Source organism: Petromyzon marinus, chromosome 27 (assembly GCF_048934315.1).
Source record: "Petromyzon marinus isolate PM22_M1 ecotype Great Lakes invasive population chromosome 27, UKy_Petmar_22M1.pri1.0, whole genome shotgun sequence".
Classification (NCBI taxonomy): Eukaryota; Metazoa; Chordata; class Hyperoartia; order Petromyzontiformes; family Petromyzontidae; genus Petromyzon; species Petromyzon marinus.
Window position 1 is genome coordinate 14,252,989 of NC_133693.1, and position 27,319 is coordinate 14,280,307.

The following is a 27,319-nucleotide window of genomic DNA, read 5'->3' on the forward strand; positions in this document are numbered from 1 at the left end:
TCGTTAAATTCCGACTTTAAGTTATTTTAATAGTAATGCAGAACCAATTAGCTTTTTGACTTAACTAGATCTAGGCTAACGCAACCTCCCAGTGACCCTGGCTTTGTGTTTACGTCAGCCCTTTGCAATCCACTGCGCTCTGCTCTCAATCTGCTCCCTCTGACCCTGGGAAGGCTCTGAACGTCAAAATCGTGTTAGTGGGTCAAGGTAAATATGACCTCCACATGCCATGCTGAGGCCTGGTTTGGTGTTTTATTCATTATTAAAATTAAAATAAACAATAGAAATATGTATCTATATGTATTGAAAAATTACTTGTTAATATTAAGATGGAAAGGGGGGCATATACAACAACTACAACACATAAATCAACAGTTGCGAATTGTTTCATAATGAACTGTAACCTTCTTTGCATGCCGTTTAATTTTGAACTTATTTTTTACATCAATAATCAGTGGCATAAAACGAGAATATAAGAAATATTCGCAATAATATTAATTCTACCGTCAATAATCCAAACAACACAATATCCACGACATTGGAATTCGATTTTTTTAAAATAAAATATGCCAAAAAATAACCCGTACCCATGACCCAAGCCGAAACCTACAACCCCTCACTCTTATGTACTGAGAGAGGCCTCCACTTCTTTGAAACCCTCAGCAACAGACCTCATAAACATCCATGAAATCATATTCTTTGGGTCTTTCGGTAAAGTCACGTAGGTAGGTTGAAAGAAAATAATTTTTAAAAATAACAAAAAAACTACGACGTTTCGATCACAACACAAGCGATCGTCATCAGGAGGAGAAAAGAGGAAAGCTGCTGAGGCAAAACAGTCTGCGACAATTCTGTAAGCAGCCAGGGCCTTAAACGAAGTGCAGACCCCTTCCCAATGTTAAATGAAATGCAACTCATATTATTTCTGGCACAATTATTCCGGAAATCAGAAAACGATGACTGTGGACATTTAATTCATATTCTAGATGTGTGGGGACCGGTGGCGCAGCGGTGAGCGCACTCTGTGAGAATGTGGAGATTGGTGGCGTAGTGGTTTGCACATTGTGTGAGGGGGGAGTGGTGGCACCGCGGTTAGCACACCGAGTGATTGGGGAGCGGTGGGCACAGTGGTTAGCTATAAATGCTCTGACACGTGTGGCATTGCCTTTGTACTGTTCGCCTTTTGGCGATCTCTGGTCTGACACTGGTGGTGAGACTGGGCCATAAAGAAGGCTGTCTCTGGTGTAGGCCAATCAGTTTCAAAGAAAATGCAAATATGATCAGAGCATGTTTGTTTGCATGTTCACCACAAGTCACGTGTGTGGTTAATGCAGACTTGATTCATTGCAACAGGTTTCTATTTGGTGTTTGAACATCTTAACATAACTCCTGTTTTACTGCCAGAAAGGGAAAAACCTTTTATTATTTTTCATACTTTGATTCTGGAAAATGGTCCCATGATACAGCTTGTTTGGCTGGATGGGGCTAAATGGATGTGTCATAGGCTAGAAGAGAGATGGAATGATGTGGTACAGAAGGATGTGGATGGAGCTAATTGGACTTTGATGACTTGTACCAAGTGTCAAAATCAGCCTCTGTGGAGGAGGTTTTCATATAAAGTCTTATAACTTTTTTCACAAGATCCCTAATCTCAAGCAAAAAGCCACCCAGACACGAACATGTGACACATTTCAATGTTTATTCACCCGATTGCTACTAAGCATGCATCAATTTCCAATTGCAGTCGACAGACACATTATGGTTTGATGTGGAAAATAGACTGTTGCAGAGTGCGAATACGATCTACAAAAAAAATATTTTTGATAGCAGCTTGCAGTCTTTTACATGATGAAGGATCATTTCCATTTATCATCCCAACGAGTAAACCATCTTAACCAATCAAATATGCTATGATTTTTGGAAAACCATGAAACACTATTAAAGTGTTCATTTTTGTACATATTTTCATGAAATGCTTCCAATAGATGTTTATATAGTTTTCTTACACGCGTCATGTAGTTCACTATGATAATAATGGTCTTGATATCACGCCATTTACACAGGGGCGTCTCAGATAAGGGGCGTCTCAGATAAGTGCCATGCAGCACATTTCATGAGGTTTTCTAAATAAAATTTTTGCAGGCTCCTTGTGCAAACCAGTCTTGTTTTCATGTCGTTAGTAAAGCAAAACTCACAAACTCATGGACTGTGTTGACCGGGGGAGGTGAAGATAATCACCAATAACCTTGCCATGGACATACTCTAAGACAACCTCTGTGAAGGACGTTCTCCCTGTGGAACTCATCATCCCTTCTTGATGCCCCGATCATTGTAGTGGTCCCCTAGAAGGCCAATAGACCCCCTCTGAGTACCCCTACTGCTCAACATCCATGGCAATTAATGTATGAGAGATGCGAGTTGATGACCCAGGTCAAAATATAACAAGAATATAAATGTATCATACATAGTTTGGACAACACTCACTTTGCTATCATGTATAATCAGGTTGGGCCAAATATTTAGACAGTGCATTTATTGTCCATTGTGTCAGTTTTGAAAGAATTAAGCAACATTGAAAAATAGCAAGCTCTGTCTTCATCTCCTGCCAATGCCAACATCATGCTCATGTTTGCTTTGCCAGGTCCGTTGACATGTGTGGCAAACCCAAAAGATAAAAATGCTATTGACAACGCATGTAAAAAAAAGGCATTTCTGATTTGACCCAAAATCCATGTTCACTTGGAATTTTTTTTTGCATTATGGTGCAGTTAAAATATAGTATTCAGCTCATTAAATTAACCTTTTAACATTAACTTTAAATCAGTTTTAGAAAAAATATATTTATTGCCTTAATTAATTATTTTGATGTTTAGTTCCCATTATATTTATATCCCTGATCTATAGTATTCTGCTTGTGCAGAAATGTGTAAGAGACTCCTGCATGTTCTGGTGAATCCAGTCCATGAACTTGGCGACTGTGCGCTAGACACCTGGCTGGTAAGCCCGTGCACAGCCAACGCCCCAGCTGGTAATTCCAGAAAGGAACCAGCGGCCGTTTGAGTCCTGGCAAACAAAGGGCCCCCCAGAGTATCCCTGCAACAGACACACACGACACCAATGTTAGAAGTTAACTGACTGACAAGGAGCCATGATGGAGCGATGATTACAATGACCCAGTATAGGAAATGGCATGTTATGATACCAAAGAAGGCATATCAGAAGGCCCAATAAGTAGGTTTAAATGTTCAGCGCAAAGAGCAGTACAATTGAGAGGCAGGCTTGAAATGTTGTGGGACTGGGATCCTGAATGAGGACTTTGTTGTGGAAGGCCCATTCAGGACATGGCATTAAAACTCCGCTCTCCTCTTGCTTAAAAACAAACACCTACAAAATCACCCGAAGACAAATTGGAAAAATATTTTAATTACATGCTGTCAAATGTCACAAAGGGTGATTAATGCACTCAGCAGTGACTTATCTGTGTGCTCCAGTTTCCTTCCACATATATACAAACTCACTAATTGGCTGGCAACATCTGAACATATATAGAAATGCAGGGCAATTGTTGGCGCAGGCTCACCTCCCTTGCAATATTCCAGCTTGGTCTTTGGCTCCTCAGCAATTCTGAGATGCAATTATCATGAACGACGCTATATAAAATGAATCGCTAGATATTTTTTAAATAGCATAGCAAATGTGCTAAATTATCAGTGACAATTTGCTTGATTCGGAAAAGCCACATAGATCAGAAGGCTGGGAATGCGTTCAGGTCGTGTTGAACAGGGAGCTGTGCGAGTGACTCGAGGCGTGGCTGCCCCTGTGGCGCCCAGCTGATGCCCGCATCGCTCGTGCCACTCTCCTGGACCACCGAGTCATGGAACTACCCGCGGGACCCTGAGTCGATGCGACTCGTGTCATTGAGGGAGTGGCCGCAGGGCAAGTGAATGTCGGGTGCCCACAACTTAATCGGCATTATTTTCTATTGGCAAGCTTTAGGCAACCCTGTGATGAATTTGTATGTTTGTCTATGGGATACATTCATCATAGTAACAGGACCTTTCTTACCAAAATCTGTTCTTAATTATCATGGGAACTCAACACGTTCGTCAATAACAATGACCTTAAAATTAAATTAAAATGAAAAAATGTAGACTTTTGGGCAATGGCCCTTTTTCATAGTACAAATGGGAGACGGACCATGGCCCGAAACGTTGCATATAATGTTGTGTCTATTAAGGCCACAACATTACTGACTAATGTGTTGAGTTTTTTAGTTAGTTGTTCTTGGGCACCACTGCCAACGCAGCAGCAGCATTGCCAAATAATAATGTATCATCCGGTTAACTTGTTAGCACTCCATACTGCTCAGTCTGGGTCAGCGAAGCATTGAACCAGTTCAGATTTTGCTTTCCACTGATACTAGCCATGACTGGTTATCAAACTCATGTGGCTGGCTTCCACAGCAGGGCACACTGAACAACACTGCCATTGCCGTGAATATTACATGTTTATATTATTCTTATAACATACGATACTTGTTTCGTACCACGTGTGTTGATTTCGATTTAAAGCTTTCGTGACTGCAGGGATTAATCTTCTTGGTTTTTTCGGTAAAGTCACGTAAAAGGGAAATAATAAAATGATCATAAAACATAATAAAATAAAATTATCACGACGTTTTGGCCACAACACAAGCAGCCGTCCTCAGGTGAAGAAACAGAGCTGTTGGAAAGACAGCATTCCAATGAACACTGCTAAGCTTGGCAGTGTATTTTAAGCTGGGTGGGAGGAGCAGAGCGCCTTGACAAAGGAGTTTACATATCAACAGAAGAATTTTGCATTGAAGTAGCTATGTTAATGTGAGAGATTAGCAGGATGTTAAAGTCAGAAATTAGCATGTAACTGGGAGATTAGCATAATGTTAATGTGACGAATTAGCATGCAACTGGTCACGGAAGTGGCTATTTTAAAGTCAGAGTTCACATATCAACAGAAGAATTTAGCATACATTGAGGGAAAAAAGTATTTGATCCCCTGCTGATTTTGTACGTTTGCCCACTGACAAAGAAATTATCAGTCTATAATTTTAATGGTAGGTTTTTTTGAACAGTGAGAGACAGAATAACAACAACAAAAATCCAGAAAAACGCATGTCAAAAATGTTATATATTTGACCCCCTCTCAATCAGAAAGATTTCTGGCTCCCAGGTGTCTTTTATACAGGTAACGAGCTGAGATTAGGAGCACACTCTTAAAGGGAGTGCTCCTAATCTCAACTTGTTAGCTGTATAAAAGACACCTGTCCACAGATGCAATCAATCAATCAGATTCCAAACTTCCACCATGGCCAAGACCAAAGAGCTCTCCAAGGAAGTCAGGGACAAGATTGTAGACCTACACAAGGCTGGAATGGGCTACAATACCATTGCCAAGCAGCTTGGTGAGAAGGTGACAACAGTTGGTTTGATTATTCACAAATGGAAGAAACACAAAAGAACTGTAAATCTCCCTCGGCCTGGGGCTCCATACAAGATCTCACCTCGTGGAGTTGCAATGATCATGAGAACGGTGAGGAATCAGCCCAGAACTACACGGGAGGATCTTGTCAATGATCTCAAGGCAGCTGGGACCACAGTCACCAAGAAAACAATTGGTAACACACTACACCGTGAAGGACTGAAATCCTGCAACGCCCGCAAGGTCCCCCTGCTCAAGAAAGCACATATACATGCCCGTCTGAAGTTTGCCAATGAACATCTGAATGATTCAACTCGCCGTGTTTGGAGGAGGAGGAATGCTGCCTATGACCCCAAGAACACCATCCCCACCGTCAAACATGGAGGTGGAAACATAATGCTTTGGGGGTGTTTTTCTGCTAAGGGGACAGGACAACTTCACCGCATCAAAGGGACGATGGATAGAGCCATGTACCGTCAAATCTTGGGTGAGAACCTCCTTCTCTCAGCCAGGGCATTGAAAATGGGTCATGGATGGGTATTCCAGCATGACAATGACCCAAAACACACGGCCAAGGCAACAAAGGGGTGGCTCAAGAAGAAGCCCATTAAGGTCCTGGAGTGGCCTAGCCAGTCTCCAGACCTTAATCCCATAGAAAATCTCTGGAGGGAGCTGAAGGTTCGAGTTGCCAAACGTCAGCCTCAAAACATTAATGACTTGGAGAAGATCTGCAAAGAGGAGTGGGACAAAATCCCACATCAGAGATGTGTGCAAACCTGGTGGCCAACTACAAGAAACGTCTGACCTCTGTGATAGCCAACAAAGGTTTTGCCACCAAATACTAAGTCATGTTTTGCAGAGGGGTCAAATACTTTTTTCCCTAATTAAAATGCAAATCAATTTTATAACATTTTTGACATGCGTTTTTCTGGATTTTGCTATTGTTATTCTGTCTCTCACTGTTCAAATAAACCTACCATTAAAATTATAGACTGATAATTTCTTTGTCAGTGGGCAAACGTACAAAATCAGCAGGGGATCAAATACTTTTTTCCCTCACTGTATATATAAACAAATAGTGCATATTTAGTGTATCGTTGAGTGCATGTTTACGTGCTCTAACCCAAAAATCTCGATTATGGACTCAAAAAACCGCTGGGAGACTTCTCACTCAGACCCGTAGCAAGACGATATCGCCCAATGTTCAAATTGTTCAAATATCTCCCGAACGAGTCCAGGATCAATTTAAAGATCATACTCGGCATTCTGAAGGTCCTCCGTGGTCTGACTATAATCACGTTGCCATGTTTACGCTTCTTACAAATATTTTTGCCCTGTTGAATCGATCACCAAACCCAAGTGACGGTAATGTTACGGTAAAAAAAATCTCAGTGGGTGACCTCTGGGCAGAGCATGACCTTGCAAACAGACGACCAATCGAGTGAAATAAACATGGGAAACGCACCTCGATGAACAGGCTGACTTCCCTGTGTGTTTGGACAAACTTATTCATCACAGGCAAAACGAGCATGTCCCGAATGCCCACGTCCTTCAGGAACTGCATCTGGAGGTATTGGCACACCAATTGCGTCACCTAGCAAAAGAGGAAAACAGCAGGAACGACGTGAATACATCATCGCCATGCAGCAGTCTACGCCCGTCAATTTCTCACAGCGGAAGTAAGGTCCTTAGGTGTCTGGGAGCACAAGGCAGGTGCAGGTGGGTGAGTCATAATTTCCTTCCCTTACGCCAAAACATATTTGAGGCTGTGCAAGAGATAATGACACAGGTGAATTGTCACACAAGCCAATTAGAAAGCTGCAATGCTGTTAATGGTTAGTAAACTGAACTCACAGACCAGAGGTCGCTAAATGGGCACACCACAGTTAGCTGATCGGCAAGTCACGTGTGATGCAGCAAAGTGTGGCTTTCAGCCGGCTCTTCCAACACATCTGGTCAACGTGGAAAAGTAGAATATGGGACCTTCCTGGTGTGGACTAATCAGTTTCAAAGAATGTTCACCACAAGAACGTGTGGTAAATGCAGACAGGATTCCTTGAATAAGGATTCTGTTTGGTGTTTTAACATCTTGACACCTGTTGTATTGCCAGAAAGGGTAAACCCTATTGTTATATGGAAAAGTAGACCAAATACTCGTAAAGAGTTCGCTCTCATGAAGGTCTTTTCACCAGCGGTGGTGTGACCAATCAATTGCAGAGCTGCACTTTTATATAAGTCAGGTCAGAGCCAGATACACATTGGAGGATAAACATCCCACGGTGGCTGGGCAATTGTTGTGCAATAATGTCAGGTCAAACTTACTTAGGATATTTACAGGTGCGTTTTATTCATGCCGTATATATTAATGCACACATTGTGTAGTGGTATTATTATTAAACTCACCTTTAATGACGATGACCATAAACATGATTAAGAGTGTGACTATTAATGAATGTGCGACTGTACGATGTGGACGTAGCGGAGGGGCCCCCCACGGTGAGCGGTGACGCAACGCGCGCAGTGGCCCGCGTCACGTGGTTGGCACCTCACGTGCACAGAGCGAGGCAGGCAGAGCCAGAGGGGGGGGGGCGGCGTTGCCTAGGCGACGTTGGCGTCCTCGCGGTCTACTCCACGGTCAAGCTGCGTGTCACTTGGTGACCCCCCCACCGCCTCTTACTGGACACCTGTGAGTGAGAGCTTGATAGCACTTCGGATTTCTCCAGGGTCAAAACAGATTTTGATTCCGAGTACAGTGTGCACAGCACCTGTATGGCGAGTCCTCGTTTAACGCAGTAGATGCGTTCCTGAAAAGTGCCGCGCTAAGCGAAAACTATTTCCCCCATAATGAATGTCCAAGCGCAGTCAGAATTGGGTTACAAACAACTTGAGGGGACGCCGCCGCGTTACCGTCTCGTCTCGCTCAACCGCGCAGCTCAAGAAAGTAGTTCGGCGTCGACCGCTCACAAGTCGCCTTATGGCGGTGCGCGTTCTCTAAATGAAGGCAACCGCGTTATAGCGTGAACACGCGGGACAGACCCAGTTGTCGTGTGCGGGTCAACTCCCTGAGATAAATTTGCTGCCGACTTCATGCGTTGTATACGCCCAGTGCTCAGCCAATTGTTGTGAGCGTCGCTCCTCTGCCCTCTGTTGTTAATGGAGGGAGACTGCACCCAACTGCCAAGTATCATCCTTCGCGAGCCTCTTCAAAATGCTCATCTTGACACCGCTGGAAGCAGCCATCGACCTTGACCTCACCCCGCTTGCACCAATCGCACAACATCACAGCGTTGACTCTCAACTGTTACTTGTGTAGAGGGGGTCAGATTGTCCAGACATTCGGTTGATACTAATAGGGTTTATTTGCCAGTATTGTAGATTATTTGAATTACATTTGTTTGGGCGTCAGGGTGGTGCAGTGGTCACGCCCGTGCATGGCATCTTCTGAAGGACTGCCTGGTTTCGCTTTCCTAATTCTGGTCCCTTTCTCTGCATGGATTTACTCCCATAGCAAAACAACAACAAACACATACACTGTAACTGGTACTAGCCAAACATCTGGGATTGTTTTTGTTATGCTGCCTTGCCCAAAATGGCATTTGGTGATAAAAAAAATTTGGCAGGAATTGATGCACTAATGCAATTTGAACTCTTATTTATTTTTATTTCATGACTTGCTTAGCGTTCATATTCTTGGTTCTTTCGGTAAAGTCACATAAATAGAAAACAAGAAATAAAATTCAAATTAAATAAAAACATTCAATTTAAAAAAGAACAAATAAAAAATAAATGTAAAATAATAAAAGCAAAAAACCCACGACGTTTCAATCGCAACACAAGCGGTCTTTATTTTATTGTTTTTTGTTTTCTATTTACGCGACTTTACCGAAAGAACCAAGAATATAAATTCCTGCAGTCACGAAAGTTAAGTCAAAATTTGCTTCGCGTTCCTTTACTTTGCCCTCCCATCTGTTTGTACTGTTGTTTGTTGTTGTAACTTTCTGACTCGCCCCGACTGGACATCTGTGAAAAAAGAGCTTCATAGCTCATCAGAATCGTCCAGCCTAATTAAAGATTCTGATTCGGACATTAACTGACCCAGTTTTCACGTGGAGATCACGGCCAGGATGTGGAACAAAGGGACCACCGGTCACACTCACGTGGAATGCCTAGGGCATTGCACAGCATTTAATGGACTAGTTTCGTGAGATTTAGTGGTGGCTTAGGGAAGGCCTGTATTCAACAATGTATATCATGTATATCATGGCCGATAAGAATTTTTATAGTCATACACCATAGCCCACGATTTCCTGCACCGTTCATTCACTTGAGGAGACTGCGCGTGGTGGAGATGGATGGCCCTCGGTATCCTGTCTCAAAGTGATTCCAGTGGTTCAGGTAGTGGAAGAGTTGCTGGAGCTTCTGGCTCTTGCCGAAGCCTTGTGACTTTGGGATGAGAGCGTGGTAGGATGAGTGAAGCGTGGAGCTAAAGCTCCTGGAACATCCTGTACCCAAACAACACCAAACATTCAAAATCTTACAATGCTGTTGTTCCAGCATGAACAACATAACAATGAACAACATTTTCACAAATTCAACGTAATGCAGGAAATTGAGTGGCTCGAGGTTAATTTCAATGTCAGAGCACCGAGCCAATGCCATTGAGGTCCTCCATTCAAAATTCAGTGAGCCATCTATCAACAAACGTTCCTGCGAATTGAGGGCAGGAATGCTGTGGTCTCAACTTGGTCACCAATGGCTGCACAGTAAACATCATGTCAAATGTGTTTTTGTTCACTGAAGCATATCCCAGCTCTGAGGGTTTGAATTCCATTTGACGTGTAATGAATTATCTTCAGCTTGGATTTCTGGTAAAGCACATCAGTGGCAACTTGTCTCTGAACCAGGGGTTCCTTGTTCGACAAACTGTGTTTCTGGAACATTCAAGCATCCTCAAGTGCCGTGGATAAGTAAGAGTTTTATTGTTCCACTATTGTTTTGTGCACCGTATCAGCTTTAACAGGATTTGCCCAAAAAGCCTTAGCAAGGAAGGATGAGTCTTTGTAAGTTAGCAAATAGAGAGGGTGGAGACCTCAGCATGTAGACATCTCAACCACAACTCTACCTGGTCTCTGTTATTTATTTAGTGAGCCAGCCCTTGCCACACTGAGGTTATACGAATGAACCTTGCATGCCACAGACAGGGCAGTGAACGGCAGTTGCTGCTATTGTTTTGGTTGTTTGTAGTTTTTTCTTACCCAGCGATGGCAAGCTCGTACTCCGAGTGCCCATAGAAGGAGGCTGGGTCAAAGATGACGGGCCCTTCATTAATCTCTGCAGCATTCCCAGTCCATAGGTCACCGTGGAGCAGTGCCGGAACCACCTCTACGTCCCGGAAAAAATCCCCCAACCGAAGCTGCACACCACGCAAAAAACAACACCACTTTATTCATGATAACGTTTTTTTAGAGTTAGATCGCATAAATTTACATGCGTCGTACACCCACTCCAATTGCCATTAGGCAATTGCCAGAAGCCAGAACGCTTCTGGCAATTGCTTGATGATGCTGGGTGTAATCACCAGCGAAAGGTCGTACTCGTTTGAAAATGTTCTGCGTTTCCTCTCTAACACACCAGAGTGCCGAGCAATAACATAAATGGCACGTTCTGTTCATGTCAGAAACATTACTAATGGGCTGTGTTGGGTGGATGTGGGTGCACGACGCATTTACACTTACGCTATCTAAGCCAAAAAAAACTTTATCATGAATAATATTGGTCGCGAAAGCCTGCGTGTGAAACACCACTTTACCTTTAAAGTCACCTCGAAAACCCACTGCGATCAAATGGGTTTCCCATATGGCTGTGCACATGATGAGCTACACTGCTGCATGTATTAACTCTTTCCTGCTCCGAGATGACTGCAAGTTGCGGGGTGCATCCCGTTCACCGCTGAATCTCGTGTACGTCATCGGAACGTAATAGGAAGTAAATATTAAATAACTTTATCGGTACCGAGGATCCCACAAGGCCGTGCGGGAAGGTGTGTAGCACAGTTTGGTACCAGCTATAATAGAGTGCTGTCCTGTCGCTACGGTGCTCTGCGGCGAGTACAATGTCTTTAAAAACAACGGCGCTATGCCTCTCTAAAAAAAATTACCGCTGAACCACTTGCGCGTTCCGAGATTCGGTGGTGAACGAGACCCATCCTGAAATGAGCAGTCGTCTCGGAACAGGAAAGGGTTAAGGGCGAGAGTGAAACGGCTTACGAACCTGAAGCCGAGACCAGAGCTCGCGGGTTTCCCGTTCACCGTAGTCCTTCTCTATCATGTCCAGCTGAAGCTGCAGTCGCTGCCGTGAGAAGAATGTCACCCAGTCCTCCTGCCACTCATTCAGCTGGTGGCATAAATATAGTTTTATTACAGACATTTAAAAACATAAGCAAATAATACCTACTTTATTTGGCCAATCCTTGACCTAAAACAGTGATATTCACTCATTTTCGGAGGCGGGCCACTTTCGCGAATAAGACATTATCAGTGAAAGAGCCATCTCACATTTGAAACCATTGGGGGGTTTGACAGCATGATGGGGTGTTTTCACTTGTGTGTATTGTCGGGGACTGCACGTCAGGGGTCGCAGTAAAAAGGACACCAGGGACTGCCACCGGCCCGCGGGCCTTGCAATGAAGAACACGGTCACCCAGAAACGTTGAATTTTATGTACAAATGGCTGGGTAATTCTTAAGACATAATTCGACACTCATGTTATGTACCGATTATCATGCTGTAGTCTTTGAACATCTCATTCTAGCCACCAATTGATATCCTCATAAAAAATTACAACAGCATTGATCCTAACGATAGGTTCTGCGCTTAATTCCCGCACCTCCGTTTAGCACGGTTGGCTATGTACGGTGGAAAGGAAGTGCAACATACATTCATACAAGTCTGTCAAACCCGGCTGAGTGTAATTGGTAATTAGCGAAAACATAACTGATTACGTGAACACTGGTTATGCAAGATCGATCTCTGAGGGAACTTGAGTGACATCTGGTGATGTCAGTTGTAACTGTGTGCCCTGTTATCAAAGGTACAACTCTGTGCAATTGAAGAAAATATATGCATTTTTTCATCAAATATACTGTTTTATAAATTTGTGTACTTATGCAAGAAAAAATGTACGTCAATCTAGTTCTTAAAATGTAACCTTAAACCAATGTTACCATCATCAGTGGTTAATAGACTATTACACAAAGGACTCTCATATTTCTACGATGTAATACTAATTAGACTGACATCTGAACAACAGCTGATTTTACCGCTCCATGATAAAACTAATTTAATCAAGTAAACATTATTGCCGCTCCTATAAAACTTTGGTCACCCAGGCTGTCCTTCAACAAAAGGGTATATTAAATCTATAATATGCTTTTTTCTGGGTTAGATCGCATAAAAATAAATGAGCCGTTAAACCTACCACCACCTAACAGCCAATTTGTAAGGTTGTCACGTAAACGGAACATGCCAATCCGCTACTAGTACAGCAAACCGAAGTGTTGGAGAGAAAATCCACAACATTTACAATCTGAGTATGACGTTTCGCCAGTATTTACAACTATCATCATTAGGTGGACAGCCAAATTCGTAGAGAAATCCTCCTGTTTCATTCCTTGGAGGGATAGATGTGATGACGTCACTTGTGAGCCCTTCACGAATTGGAATGTTCTGTTTATGTGACAAACCTTACGAATTGGCTGTGTCGGTGGCGGGTATAACGACAAATTTATATTTCAACGATCCAACCCAAAAAAACCGATATTATGGATATTGGCCGCGAAAGCCTACGTGTTAAACGGGTATATTAAAATTTAAATGGGCTACAACCAGTTTCATGACTTTAAAGCGGAGATCACATGTGGGATGTAACCACAGCATATAGCCGTATGAAACCCACATACTCTACATCCTCCTGCCCAGGGTCCATACCTGTTGGGAGAAATTCAAGACTGAAATTTGTATCAAAATCTGTAAAGCACATGAGAACCTTAATTTAGCAGTCTCAAACTGACTGGGACCCCTGTCGTGACGGAGCAGCTGAACATTGCACAAAATCATCAACGCATATACCAAGGGTGACCAACTTTCCTGACCCTACCAGCAGCATACCATAATCTTTAGATGGCCACGGGAGCCACAAGAGATAAAGATTAGCCATACAGAAGTTGACTCGTGTTGACTGGCTGTGGAATTTTGAGTTTAGAAATCTCAGTGCCCTGGGAGTACTCATGGCCTGCCTCCGATACCAGATTGTTCTCACTTCATATAAAGTTAAATTGAAGAGTTACAAATTAGCAGCGCCTCTGCAGAGCCACACTTGAACTGCCCAGGAGCCACATGCAGATGCCGAGCGATGGTCTGGCCAACCATGGTATTTTCTGTACATTATAGACTTGTAAATCTAGCGTATATAAAAAAATCAGCTGGAAACATTTATTTTAGCATTTACTCTATTGCCCTTTAATGAATGAATAGCAAAACTACATGAACTCTCTCCTAAAGCCTTCTTTTGGCTAGCAGACCTTGACATTTATCTCCTGAACATATTGCGATTATATTCTTGGTTCTTTCGGCAAAGTCACGTAGAAGGGAAATAATACAAATAAAACATAATATAATAAAATTCTCACGACATTTCGGCCACAACGCAAGCAGCCGTCCTCAGGTGAAGAAACAGAGCTGTCGGAAAGACAGCGTCTTAATGAACACTGCCCAGTGTTCACTGCCCAGTGTTCATTAAGACGCTGTCTTTCCGACAGCTCTGTTTCTTCATCTGAGGACGTCTGCTTGCGTTGTGGTCGAAACTTCGTGAAAATTTTATTATATAATGTTTTATTTGTATTATTTTATTATTTCCCTTCCACGTGACTTTACCGAAAGAACCAAGCATATGAATCCCTGCAGTCACGAAAGCTTTAAATCGAAAAATATTGCGATTAGCAAAAATATAAAGGGACGCAATGTTGAATGCTCTAAGTCTCCTTTGCAGAAGAGTTTGCCCTGATGGACTTAAATACAGATACTTTTAATAGCCATAATTCATATATTACCCAACATAATTCATATTCTGAAAAGTACATTGCACACACATGAACAATACAGTTCCCTTCATCACAAAGATGGCTAAAACAAAGAGATGAATGTGATTAGGTGTGGAAAAGCATGACTGCTGGCTGGCTAGTTGTGTTCATGTATGAAATAATGACAGCATGTGTCTATCTCATTCACTAGCTCAATCGCTTGATTTTTACGATTAATAAACAGCTGTATGAAATGTGTGTTTGTTTACACACAAATCGCCTGTTTACACATATTCATTAGATCCGATTAGCATGCCTACTCTCAGTGCGAAGGAATGTCAACATAATACATAGTTGACATGATGCTAGGGTTGGATCGGTGGGCCTAGTTTTCCACATGTTTTACATTTTCATGATTCAATACCGATAGTTTTCTCTTCCTTGTGAAGCCTCTCTCCAATCTTCCTGTTGTGAAGGTGCATTTCAGCCAGATGCTGCCCCAACAAGCCTGAGCCCCTGTCAGAGTGTACAACACAATAGACATGTCAAAGAAAACATTAACTTTATCATGTCAACAAACCCCAAGTAATAATTCATATGCAAACTAAACTACATCATATTTGTCCAGGTGGTCTGTGGCCGAGAACCTCGCTTGAAAATACGAATATATCAGTTCACATTCTGGTTTGGGTGACTCAAAACAATATTCTTCTGGGGTTTATACAATGAGTGTTACTTCCTGGGAAGTCAATCCTATGTAGACTATAAATGAAACCATTTTTTATTTTACCAGAGCTATTTTTCAGAACCGACCTGGCCACAAATGATAGCCTAACGAAGTGGCTTATCACATGGAAATTTATAGCAGCCAAATGCTCAAAATACTCATGTTTCTAAATGTGCAGGGAAAAACTGGAGAAACTGGAGAAAAACCTGCACGACCACGGGGAAAACATGCAAACTTCAAATATACAGCAGGCGTCAAGGTCGGGATCGAACCTACGAAGTTCAATATACCAGGCGAGGTAGTTAACATCTCCTAGCCACCATGGCGCCCCATTCTCTGACTTATCCACCCACCCACCCACTCGTAAAGCCACCCACCCACTGACTCACCCTGCCACGTACTGAATCTCTAAACCAACAACTCAACCACCCACCCACGCACTCACCCTGCCACATACTAAATTTCTAAACCAACAACTCAACCACCCACCCACTCATCCAACCTCTCACTTACTAAACCAGCCACTCACCAACCCACCGACCCACTCATCCACCTATTCACTTAAAATAGTTCAACTACAATTGAATTATTTAAAAATCACCAGGGAAGGCCCACTGAGCTATACAGATCCTTGTCAGAAACGACGTGGCAAACAAATGATAGCTCAAAGAAGTGGCTTATCACGTGGACATTTATAGCAGCCAAAGCCTCTAAATGTATATTTCTAAATATGCATGAAAAACTCGGAGGTCCCAGAGAAAAATCCATGCAACCACAGGGAGAACATGCAAACTCCAAATATACAGGCGTCACGATCGGGATCGAACCCACGATGTCCTATACAAATGGCGAGGGAGTTAACATTCCGCTACCCTGGCGCTCCACTCTGACTCAGCCTCCCACCCACCCACTCAAACACCCAGCCAAGCACTCATGAACCCAATCACCCTGGCACCCACTCAATCGCGAAACCCACTCACTCATCAACACACCCAGCCACTCACTTAACCACTTACCTACGAACCCACCTGCATACCCCCCACTCACTACCTCAACGACCCACTCACTCAACACTCCACTAACCCACCCACTCACCTATTCATGCCCCAAATCACACACTGACCCATCCACCCACTTAATCTATAACTCATGCACTCACTCACCCACCTGCTCACCAGCCACTTATCTACTCACCCACCCACTCATCCTGCCACCTTCTCAACCTCTAACCCACCCACGCACCGAACTACCCACCTACCCAATCACCCATCCAATAAACTACAACTAAACTATTTTGTATTTTACCAGGTAAGCCCCACAGAGCTATATAAAACATTTTAGAAGTGATCTGGTTACAACTGATACGTGAACGAAGTGGCTGATCACGCTGACATTTAGTGCAGCCAAATCTTCTAAACAAATCTTGACTCTAAATGCGGAGGGATAAATCTGGAGGACCCGGAGAAAAAACCAGAAGGCCACAGGCAAAACATTAAACCTCATAATATACAGGCAGCAGGGTCAGAATCGAATACACGATTTCCTGTATACTCAGTGAGGTAGTTAATCTCTCACCATAGTGGCACCCCTCTCTCTGACCCACTCACCCAATTACACACTAACTCACCCACTCAACCTCCCACATTAACTTACCCACCCACCAGTCACTCCCCCATTCACCCAACCACCCCCTCACTCACCCAACCACGCACCAACTCACCTACCCACTAACTCACCCACCCATCTTCTCCCGCACTCAGCCAGCCACCCGCTCAATCACGTGCCGACTAACTTACTCACACACTCACCGACCAATACACCCATTCACCCACTCACTTACCCACCCACAATCTCACTACCCAAGCCAACCACCCAGCCCCTCACTCACCCACTTATTCAATCACCCACTACCCCACACACTCACCCAACCACTTGCTCACTTACCCATATGCTAACCCAACCACTCACTCACCGACTCACCCACCCACTAACTCATCAAAATTAATTATCAACCACTCACCCAGCCACCCACGCAATCTCATACCCACTAACTCACTCACCTACCCATTTATGCACTCACGCACCCACAAACCAACCCACCTACCCATCTCTTCACTCACTCACCCACCCACACAGTCAATCACTCACCTACATACCTACCCACTAATACTCACCCACTCATCCAACAACGAACTCACCAACCCACCCGCCGAATCACTCACTCAGGTACTAACCCACTCAACTTCTAACCCACACGCTAACCACCTAACCACCTACCCACACACTCACTCACTCACCCACACACTCACTCACTCATCCACCCACCCAAACATCCACTCACCCACCCACTAATTCACTCACCCACTCACTCCCTCATCCATCCACTCACCTACTCGCCCATCCACTCACTTACTCAATGAGCCACTCACCTTCTCACCCAGTACTTACACATCAACTGACCCTGCCACCCACTCAATTTCTAACCCACCCACTCACCCAACCAGCTGCCCACTCCCTCAGCCACTCACCTACTTACCCACCCCGCTTACACATCCACTTACCCTGCAATCCACTCAATTTCTAATCCCCCACTCACCCAACCACCCGCCCACTCATCTACTCACCCATTACCACGGAATTATTCACCCACCCATCAGTAAACCACCCAATAATCCAACCACTCACAAACTAAATCACCTATTAATTAAACCACCCACTACCTCAACCACCCACTAACTTAACCACCGAGCCACTCACCCACTCAGCAAGCCACCCACTACTATATATCTAACCCAATATCTCACTCACCCACCGCCCACTCACCTACACACGTATGCACTCACTCACACACCGCTCACTCACCTACACACTAAATTATGTTTATTTTACCAGGTGAGGCCCAATGAGCTACATAGCTCGTTTTCAAAACAACCTTCACCACAAATAAACCGACCATTAAAATTATATTTCGATTTAAAGCTTTCGTGACTGCAATGATTCATCTTCTTTGGTTCTTTCGGTAAAGTCACGTAGAATGATAATAAAATAATAAATTGATATTATTGATATTATTGATATTATTGTGTTATTTTATTTTATCAATTTATTATTTTATTATCATTCTACGTGACTTTACCGAAAGAACCAAAGAACATTAAAATTATAGACTGATCATTTCTTTGTCAGTGGGCAAACGTACAAAATCAGCAGAGGATCAAATACTTTTTTTCCCTCACTGTACATTGCGGGGGTCACAAAAATATCTCCAAAATCCTGAATGAACACAAGATCCAGGTCCGATTCAACACAGTACAAAAAAAATCCGTGATCTGGTTATATCTGTAAAGGATGTGGTTCCAGACATACAGTACCCGGGCGTTTACAAACTAAAGTGCAACTGTGGTAGCAGCTACATTGGAGAAACCATACGACATATATCGGACCCCATCCGCGAACATAAAGCAGACTTGAAACACGGTAGGAGGAACTCCTCTGCCGTGGCAGATCACTGTTATAATTCAGTGGGCTAACATGACATTGACTTCTCCAAGACGGAGGTTCTTTGCAAGCCAACCGGCTACCATGAGAGATTCGTTCATGAGGCCATCCACATATACAAGCACAGAGACAATTTCAACCTAGAAGATGGATTCTGGCTTAGTAACCATTGGAAAGATGTTTTAAACCATTTCGGTTCTTAATTGATTGTATTTTATGGTGATTTTCAGACCGCAGCCCTTTCACTGGCACTGCCTCTTAATACTTCTCACACCACGGTCAATGGTATGGTTTACAACATGTAGTATAATAATCAATAGTATAACATTGTAATGTTTAACATAACTCATAAGGCAATATATAGCATCGTAATTGCATAATGAATATACATCAGTGTGGTATATAGTTGGGTTCATAGAATAAGACATAGTGTAATATCACAAGTCTAATAGTTTATAATCTAAAGTATAGGGTAGTGTAAAGTAACGCATTGTATAATTCAAAAGTGGAATCTGTCTATGATATGATGTTATACCATGTAGTTTAGATTGGAAGGTATAATATTGTATTATATAGTAGTCCAGTTTACAGCATAGTCGTAAGGCAACTCAGGACACAACAGCGCACCTTGGCTGTTGCACTTGCCCCTTTTCTTGTTTCCTCTCTGCCTGTGTTCCCAGCCCCCTCCCTCCTCCTCTCCGGAGGTGATGCTGGTAACATGCAAATTCATATTTTAACTCCGCCCACACAGCTTAATAGACGCGGTCCTTGCATGTCAGCGTTCATTCAAGCTCTGTCTTCCGCACAGACCTGTCTCTTCACTTGAAGAAGGCCACTTGTGTTGTGGCCAAAACGTCGTGAGAATTTTATTGTCTTATTTTATTTTATTATTTTATTCCCATTCTACGTGACTTTACCGAAAGCACCAAGAAGATGAATCCTTGCAGTCATGAAAGCTTTAAACCGAAATTTACTTTTTATTTCACCAGGCAAGGCCCATTGAGCTATATAGATCCTTTTCAGAACAGACCTGGCTACAAATGATAGATATACGAGTGGCTTATCACAGATACATTTATTGCAGCCAAATCCTCTAAACGCATGTTGCTTCTAAATGCAGAGGGAAAACCCTGAGGATCTAGAACAAAATCCAGGCGACCACGGGTGAGAACTTACAAACTCCAAATATACAGGCGACAGGGTCGGGATCGAATCCACCACCTCCTGTATACTAGGCAAAATAGTGAACATCTCACCACCTTGGCGCCTCACTCTCTGACTCAACCATCCACTCACTTACACGCTAACTTACCCACTCAACTTCCAATGTTAAATTACCCACCCAGCCATCACTCACCCATTCACTCACTCACCCAACCCGTCACTCAACCCTCCGCTCACCCACCCACTCACTCATTAACTTGCCCACCTATCTTCTCAACCACTCACCCAGCATCCCACTCAATCTCATACCAAACTAATCTACACACACCCACACACCCACTCACTGACCCACTCACTTATGCACTCGCCCAACCACCCACTTACTCCCTCATGGACTCACCAACCCACCCACCCATCTCCTCACTCACACACCCACCCCATCAATCACCCACCCACTAACTAACACCCACACACTCACCTACTCACCCACTCACCGACCCAGCACTCACTCACCGAGCCACTCAATCGCTAACCCACCCACTCACCCACCTACCTGCCCACTCACTCACCCAGTCACTAACGCACTCACTCAATGTATAGCCCACCCACTACCCACCTAACCTCCTTCCCACACACTCATTCACCCAACCACATACCCACCCACACTCACCCATACACTCACCTACTCGCCCAGCTGCTCAATTATTTACCGAGCCACTCACCTAATTACCCAGCCACTCACCTACTCACTCACCCTGCCACCCACTCCATTTCTAACCCACACACTCACCCAACCACCTCCCACTCCCTCAGCCACTCATCGACTCATCAAATCACCCACTACCCAAATAACTAATCATCCACCCACCCATCACTCAACCAAACAATAATAAAGCCACCCAATAATTAAACTACTCATTAACTCAACCACCCACTAACTCAACCAGGTTTATTTTACCAGGTAAGGCCCACTGAGCTATAAATATTGTTTTCAGAAGCACCATCGCCAAAAATTATAGCTCAAAAAAGTGGCTTATCATGTATACATTTATAGCAACCAACTCCTCTAAATACATGTTTCTAAATGTGGAGGGAAATATACAGGCATTAGGGTCAGGATCGAACCCACAACCTTCTGTATACGAGGCGAGGTAGTTAACATATCGCCACTGTGGCCCCCCACTATATGACTCTCCCACCCACTAACCCACACAGTCACCCACTCACTTAAACACCCACCGTCACATGCATCCAGGCACTGACTCACCCAGCCACTCAGTACCCATAAAACCACCCAGGCACTCACCCATGCACTTGCCCACTCACCCACCCACCCAATTATCCACACACTAAACTAAATTTTAAATATTTTTTTTTATTTTACCAGGTCAGGCCCACAGCAAAATAGATATTTTTCAGAAGCCACGTGACCACAAATAACAGTTCAATGAAGTGGCTTTTCACGTAGAAGCTAAATTATATAAATGCATGTGTCTAAATGCAGCAGGACAACCCGGAGAACTCTGATTAAATGTCACGCGACCACAGGAACAACATGCACACTCCAAATTTCCAGGCGTCAGGGTCGGGATTGAACTCACAACCTCCTGCATAAAATACGAGGAAGTTAACATCTCGCCACAATGGCACTCCACTATCTGACGTAGCCACCCACTCACCCACCCACTCATAACAAACCCACTCAACCCTGACAACTACTCAATCTCTAACCCACCAACCCAAGCACACAACAACCCACCTACCCATTCACCAACCCAGCCAATAAACTAAACTAATTTTATTTTACCAGGTAAGGGTCACAGAGCTATATACTGTACATCGCTTTCAGTAGTGACCTGGTTACAAATGATAGGCCAACGAAGTGGCTTATCACGCGGACATTTATTGCAGCCAAATCCTATAAATGCATGTTGATTTTATATGCAGAGGGAAAACCCGGAGGACATGGAGAAAAATCCATGCGACCAAGGGGAGAACGTGCAAACTCCAAATATACAGGCAGAAGGGTCGAGATCGAAACCACAACCTCCTGTTTTCCAGGTGAAGTGGTTCGCATCTCACCACAATGGCGCTCCATTCTCCGACTCTCCCATCCATGAACCCACACACCCACCCACTCAAATACCCACCCATTAACTCAACAACACATGAACTCAACCACCTACTAACTCAACCAGCCACTTACTCAACCAGCTTACTCAACCACCCACAAACTCAACCACCGAGCCACTCACACACTCACCAAGCCACTCTCTCAATCTCTAACTCACGCTCATGCATCCAGCTACTCACCCATCCACTCATCCACCCACCCACACACCAACCCACTCACCCACGCACCCAGCCAATCATAAAAAAACACTGAACTAAAACGAGTTTTTTTCCAGGTAAGGCCCACAGCTATATAAATCTTTATCAGAAGCAATCTGCCCACAAATAACAGCTCAATGAAGTGGCTTTTCACGTAGAACGTTATAGCAGCCAAGTTCTATAAATGCATGTTTCTAAATACGGAGGGACAACCCGGAGAACCCGGAGAAAATTCCAACCGACCATGGGGAGAAGATACAAACTCCAAATGTATACAGGCTTTAGGGTTGGGGGGAACCTACGAACTCCAATATACCAGGCGAGGGAGTTAACATCTCGCCACTGTGGCGCCTCATTATCTGACTCACCCACCAACTCAACTACTAAAGCCACCCACACACTCACTCACCCACTCACAAACCCACTCACTCACTAACCCACTGACTCATCAACACACCAAGCCACTCACTCAAGAACTTACCTATGCACCCACCTACACACCCACTCACTCTAAATATACAGACGTCAGGGTCGGGATCGAACCCATGACCTCGTTTATAAAAGACGAGGCAGTTAACATCTCGCCACTATGGCACTCCACTCTCCGACTCAGCCACCTACTCACCCACCCACTCACAAAACCACCCACTGGATCTCAAACACACTCACTCACTCACCAATTTACCCACCCACTCACCCTGACACCCACTCAATCTCCAACTGACCCACCCACGCACTCAAAATCCCACCTACCCACTCAACCATCCAATAAACTGAAACTAAACAAAAAATTTTTATTTTACCAGGTAAGGTCCACAGAGGTATATCAAGTGACCTGGTTACAAATAATAGGTCGACGAAGTGGCTTATCATGTAAACATTTATTGCATTCAAATCCTTTAAACGCATGTTGATTTGAAATACGGAGGGAAAACCCGGCTAACTTAATGCACACAATGGACCAGAAGGACAAGCGCAAAGGGTTCACATAATGCGCATGCATAATGTATGTTGACTCATTAATCTCTCCCCCCCTCCCCACTTTGCATCAAGAGCACCAAAGTGTGGTCACCACATCTATGCCTCTTTATAAGGAACGAAACAGACTAACTTCTCCACAAATCTGGCTGTCGCCTGATGAAGCTAGTTGTAATTACTGGCGAAAAGTTGTACTCAGATTGTAAATGTTGTGGCTTGACTCTCCAACACACCGGTGTGCTGTACTAGTTACAAATTGGAATGTTCTGATTACGTGACAACCCTTACTAGTTGGCTGTGTCGGGTGGTGGTGGGTTTTTTAACGACACATTTATATATTTACGCGATCTAACCCAAAAAAAACCCTCTATTATGGATATTGGTCGCGAAAGCCTACGTGTAAAACAAACCCCAAGGAATCAAAAAAATCGACGCGACCACGGAAGAAGATGAAAACTCCAAATATACAGGCTTCAGGGTCGGGATCGAATTGATTACATCCTGTATTCTGGGCGAGGGAGTTAACATCTCGCCACTGCGGCGCCTCATTATCTGACTCACCCACCCGCTCAACTACTAAAGCCACCCACACACTCACTCACCCACTCACAAACCCACTCACCCTGCCACCCACCCACTCATACAAATCGGCATCAATACCGTTGCTTTGTATGATCTGTGAAACGCAGAATATTGCAGATAAAATCGGACATTTTGAGCTTACTGCCGGATCGATTGAGAGGAATCAATACAATTAGTCTCGATTCACGATCAACAAAGACAATATATAGGAAAATCTCTGATCGGTGATTTTGATTGCATCATATTGCAGCGCCCCTTTGATGATGTTATAAAGCACTTGCCCCAACAGTCTGTTAAAGGCTACACGGGGGATCTTTGTGTGCGAGTAGCTCACAGATGCTTGAGAGATCTGGACACTGTCCGATCATCAGTGAGCTCCTCCGGCAGGCGAGGCTGAGTTGGCTGTTGTCTGTGCATTAAGAGGTGTTAAATATCCCACGCAGAGGAGTCTGCTTACAGGACAGTTAAAAGGTTCTTCACGTACCGTGTCCCGTGTCACCTGAACGTTAAATGGGGCCCCAGTAATTCAGTGTCCACCGCTGATCATCTTTCACCATCACCACTCGTCCATGAAGGCCAATGCGACGAGGCCATAGATAGACGGCGTGTTATAACGGAGGAGGGGGGGACCAGGAGAAACGTTGTACTACGTGACATCACAACACCCTGCACACAACCGTAGTGGCAGATTAGGGTGCGCATCATTCACGAATATGTGGTTTAAGTGGTTGAGAGTAGATTTTGGTGTAAACTGATCACGATGCTTTGCGTGGCCTGCATTTAAAATGTAATGTGTGGGTGAGTGAGCAGATATGAGTGGGTGAGTGCGTCAGTAAGCCAGTAGGTGAGTATGTGGGTGGATGGAGGGGGATGGGCGGGCACGCCATGGGCTGGAGTGGAGGTGGACTGATGCGTTATGGGAGGATGTGGAGCTGAGTGGGCTTTGCCGACGACTGGTACCAGCGGTGTCGGGATCGGCCTCTGCGGGAGAGGCTCGTGAAGGACGCTTCTACTGGGCAGTTGGAGACAGTCGCCCTCCACCAACGGAGGAGTGACGCTCACAACAACGAGCGGAACACCGGATGATAAATATGCAGCAATTTGGCACAGTACGGGGTACAGGTGGTGCATCTGCCAGTCATCTCAGTCAGCCAACCCATGGCACCTGGGTCTGTTCCAGGATCTCTGGTCAGCAAGCCTTCGACACGTCACGTGGCTTCAAAGTGCACCTGGCCTGGCACAGGCGCCGTGGTGACGTCACTGTCACTTATTGGCGAATGGCGACGGTCGATAACGCGGCGGTGGTTGTGAGAAATGCCATTTTGGGGGGGGGGGGGGCGCCAAACCTGACCAGCTGTAAACCTCACGTCGCCTCGCAGCCACACAGTGGCAACAGGGAGTTCTGGATGGGTGCAAGGGGCTGGTAATCCCCCTCCACCTTCAACTAAATAACCACACACGCGAGCCCTTGGGTCTCTCTGTGAGTCGATGGATCTGTGTGTGGTGAGTCTATGGCTCTCTGTGAGAGTCCGTGGGTCTCTGTGTGGTGAGTTTATGAGTCTCTGTTTTATGAGTCTATAGGGCTCTGTGCGAGTCTGTTTGATTCGGTGGTTCTCTGTGTGATGAGTCTATGCGTTTTTGTATGACTCTATGGGTCTCTATGTGGTGAGTCTATGGGTCTGTTTGGTGAGTCTATGGGTCTCTCTCTGAGTCTATGGGTCTCTGTGGGGTGAGTCTCTGCGTCTTTGTGGGGTGAGTCTATGCGTCTCTGTCTGATGTGTCTATGGGTCTCTGTGGTGAGTCTATGGGTCTCTGTGGTGAGTCTATGGGTCTCTGTGTGAGTATGGGTACGATTGAGTCTATGGGTATCTGTCTGGTGAGTCTATGTCTCTGTTTGGTGAGTCTATGTCTCTGTTTGGTGAGTCTATAGGGCTCTGTGCGAGTCTGTGGATCTGTCTGAGTCTGTGGTTCTCTGTCTGATGACTCTATGGGTCTCTGTGGTGAGTCTATGGTTCTCTGTGCAAGTCTGAGGGTATGTGCGTGGTGAGTGTATAGGTCTATGTGTGATGACTCTATGGGTCTCTATGTGATGGATATCTGTGGTGCACATATCCTGGCACAAGCGCCGTGGTGTCGTCACCACCACTAAGTGGAGAATGCTCCTACCCCTGCTCCTGCTTGTTCTTGTGCTCGGGAAGGAGAGAGAAAACTAGACTAAGGTCCACTGAGCTAAACATCTCTTTTTCAGAAGCGACTTGGCACCAATGATAGCTCAACGAAGTGGCTCATCATCACAGTCACTAAAGTTTTAAGTCAAAACTTTAAACGAATGTTTCTAAATGTGGAGGGAAAAACCGGAGGACCCGGAGAAAAAGTCCACACGACCACGGGGAGAGACAGAGACACGCAAACTCCAAATATACAGCAGGCATCAGGGTCGAACCCACAACCTCCTGTACACCAGGCGAGGTAGTTAGGGGGGAAAGCAGAGACAGCGAGAGGGAGGAGAATTAGTCAAACTCACACTCAGTATTACTAACTAACCATGATACACTCACCATGATACTCACCATCATACTCACGCATTCACCATCATACTCACACACAAGCCCACACACATCAACAGTCACCATTCACCACTACGTGGCGGTGATGTCCCCACAATAACTCAGGTGCCAAGGTTTGACGGCTGTGCCAGGCTAAGTGCAGGAGGAGGCCACGGGCCAGACTCAGGTGCCATGGGTTGACTGCTCTGCCTGGCTAGGTACAAGAGGAGGGCTAGACCCTGGTGCTATAGGTTAACTCGTGTGCCACCACCTGCACAACCACCACAATAACAACCACACAACAATAACCACGACCAACAACTGTAACCACAACTATAATTTAACCACAACTATAATTCCCATCAGCCACACGGCCCTCTGGGAGTGCCTCTCAACTGCAGCAGCAGCAGGGCCGAGCTCTGCTTGAAGCAGCGCCGTGAACTCAGCAGAACGTGACGGCTGTGGGCCAGGCGCCTCCTCCTCTGTCTCCCCCCACCACCGCCGCCACTGCTGATGTGTGCACACCGCGCGAGGTTCTCACCTTCAGGCTGAGTCGACGTAGAGGAGGCCCAGCGAGCCGCCGCTTCAGAAGCTTTCGCGAGCCACTGACGGTGGCCGTGAGCGGGAATCCAAATCAGCCGCTCGCCACCCACAATCCACAGCGCGCGCCGCCTCCACTCGGCCCCGGCCTAAGCGGAAGTAGCAGCGGGGGAGGGGGGCGGGGCATGGGGGGTGAGGGGGCGGGTCGCGAGGGGGTGGGGCAGGGGGGGCAAGGGGGGGGTGAGGGGGAGCATAGAGGGGGTTCGTTAGGTGGAGAAAAAGGGGGGGCATGGGGGGTTGTGAGGGGGCATGGGGGGTTGTGAGGGGGCATGGGGGGTTGTGAGGGGCATGGGGGGTTGCGAATGTGGAGGGGCGGGGGGGGAAGGGGGGTCACGAGGAGGGGCAGGAGGGGCAGGGGGG

The 27,319-nt window shown here is 45.1% G+C and overlaps 1 protein-coding gene across 4 annotated transcripts; it reads right to left on the bottom strand.

Annotated features, from left to right (window-relative positions):
• Positions 1–1,680: 1,680 nt before the first annotated feature.
• On the bottom strand, positions 1,681–27,052 carry LOC116937539 (fructosamine-3-kinase-like). Of its 4 annotated transcripts, none has more exons than XR_012945466.1 (7): positions 26,756–26,774; positions 14,958–15,049; positions 11,728–11,850; positions 10,713–10,870; positions 9,771–9,959; positions 6,923–7,051; positions 1,681–3,093 (listed from the first exon to the last, which is right to left on the bottom strand). XR_012945466.1 is itself a non-coding variant. In XM_076070160.1 (7 exons), exons 3-5 carry the CDS (start codon positions 11,782–11,784, stop codon positions 9,941–9,943), a joined length of 234 nt encoding a protein of 77 aa, XP_075926275.1. In that variant the 5' UTR covers positions 11,785–11,850; positions 14,958–15,049; positions 26,901–27,049; the 3' UTR covers positions 1,681–3,093; positions 6,923–7,051; positions 9,771–9,940. The 4 variants fall into 4 exon arrangements, 2 of the variants coding, with proteins under 2 accessions (XP_075926275.1, XP_075926276.1); XM_076070160.1 differs by lacking the exon at positions 26,756–26,774 and adding an exon at positions 26,901–27,049; XR_012945465.1 differs by lacking the exons at positions 1,681–3,093; positions 26,756–26,774 and adding exons at positions 3,404–3,624; positions 26,901–27,052.
• Between the last annotated feature and the right edge of the window lie 267 nt (positions 27,053–27,319).

Bases quoted from the DNA above. Each gene is read 5' to 3' on its own strand.
- LOC116937539 (XM_076070161.1), bottom strand. From the start codon at position 11,784: ATGATAGAGAAGGACTACGGTGAACGGGAAACCCGCGAGCTCTGGTCT. The intron at 10,871-11,727 runs GTTCGTAAGCCG...CGTGGTGTGCAG, and splicing joins AGCTCTGGTCTCGGCTTCAG to CTTCGGTTGGGGGATTTTTT.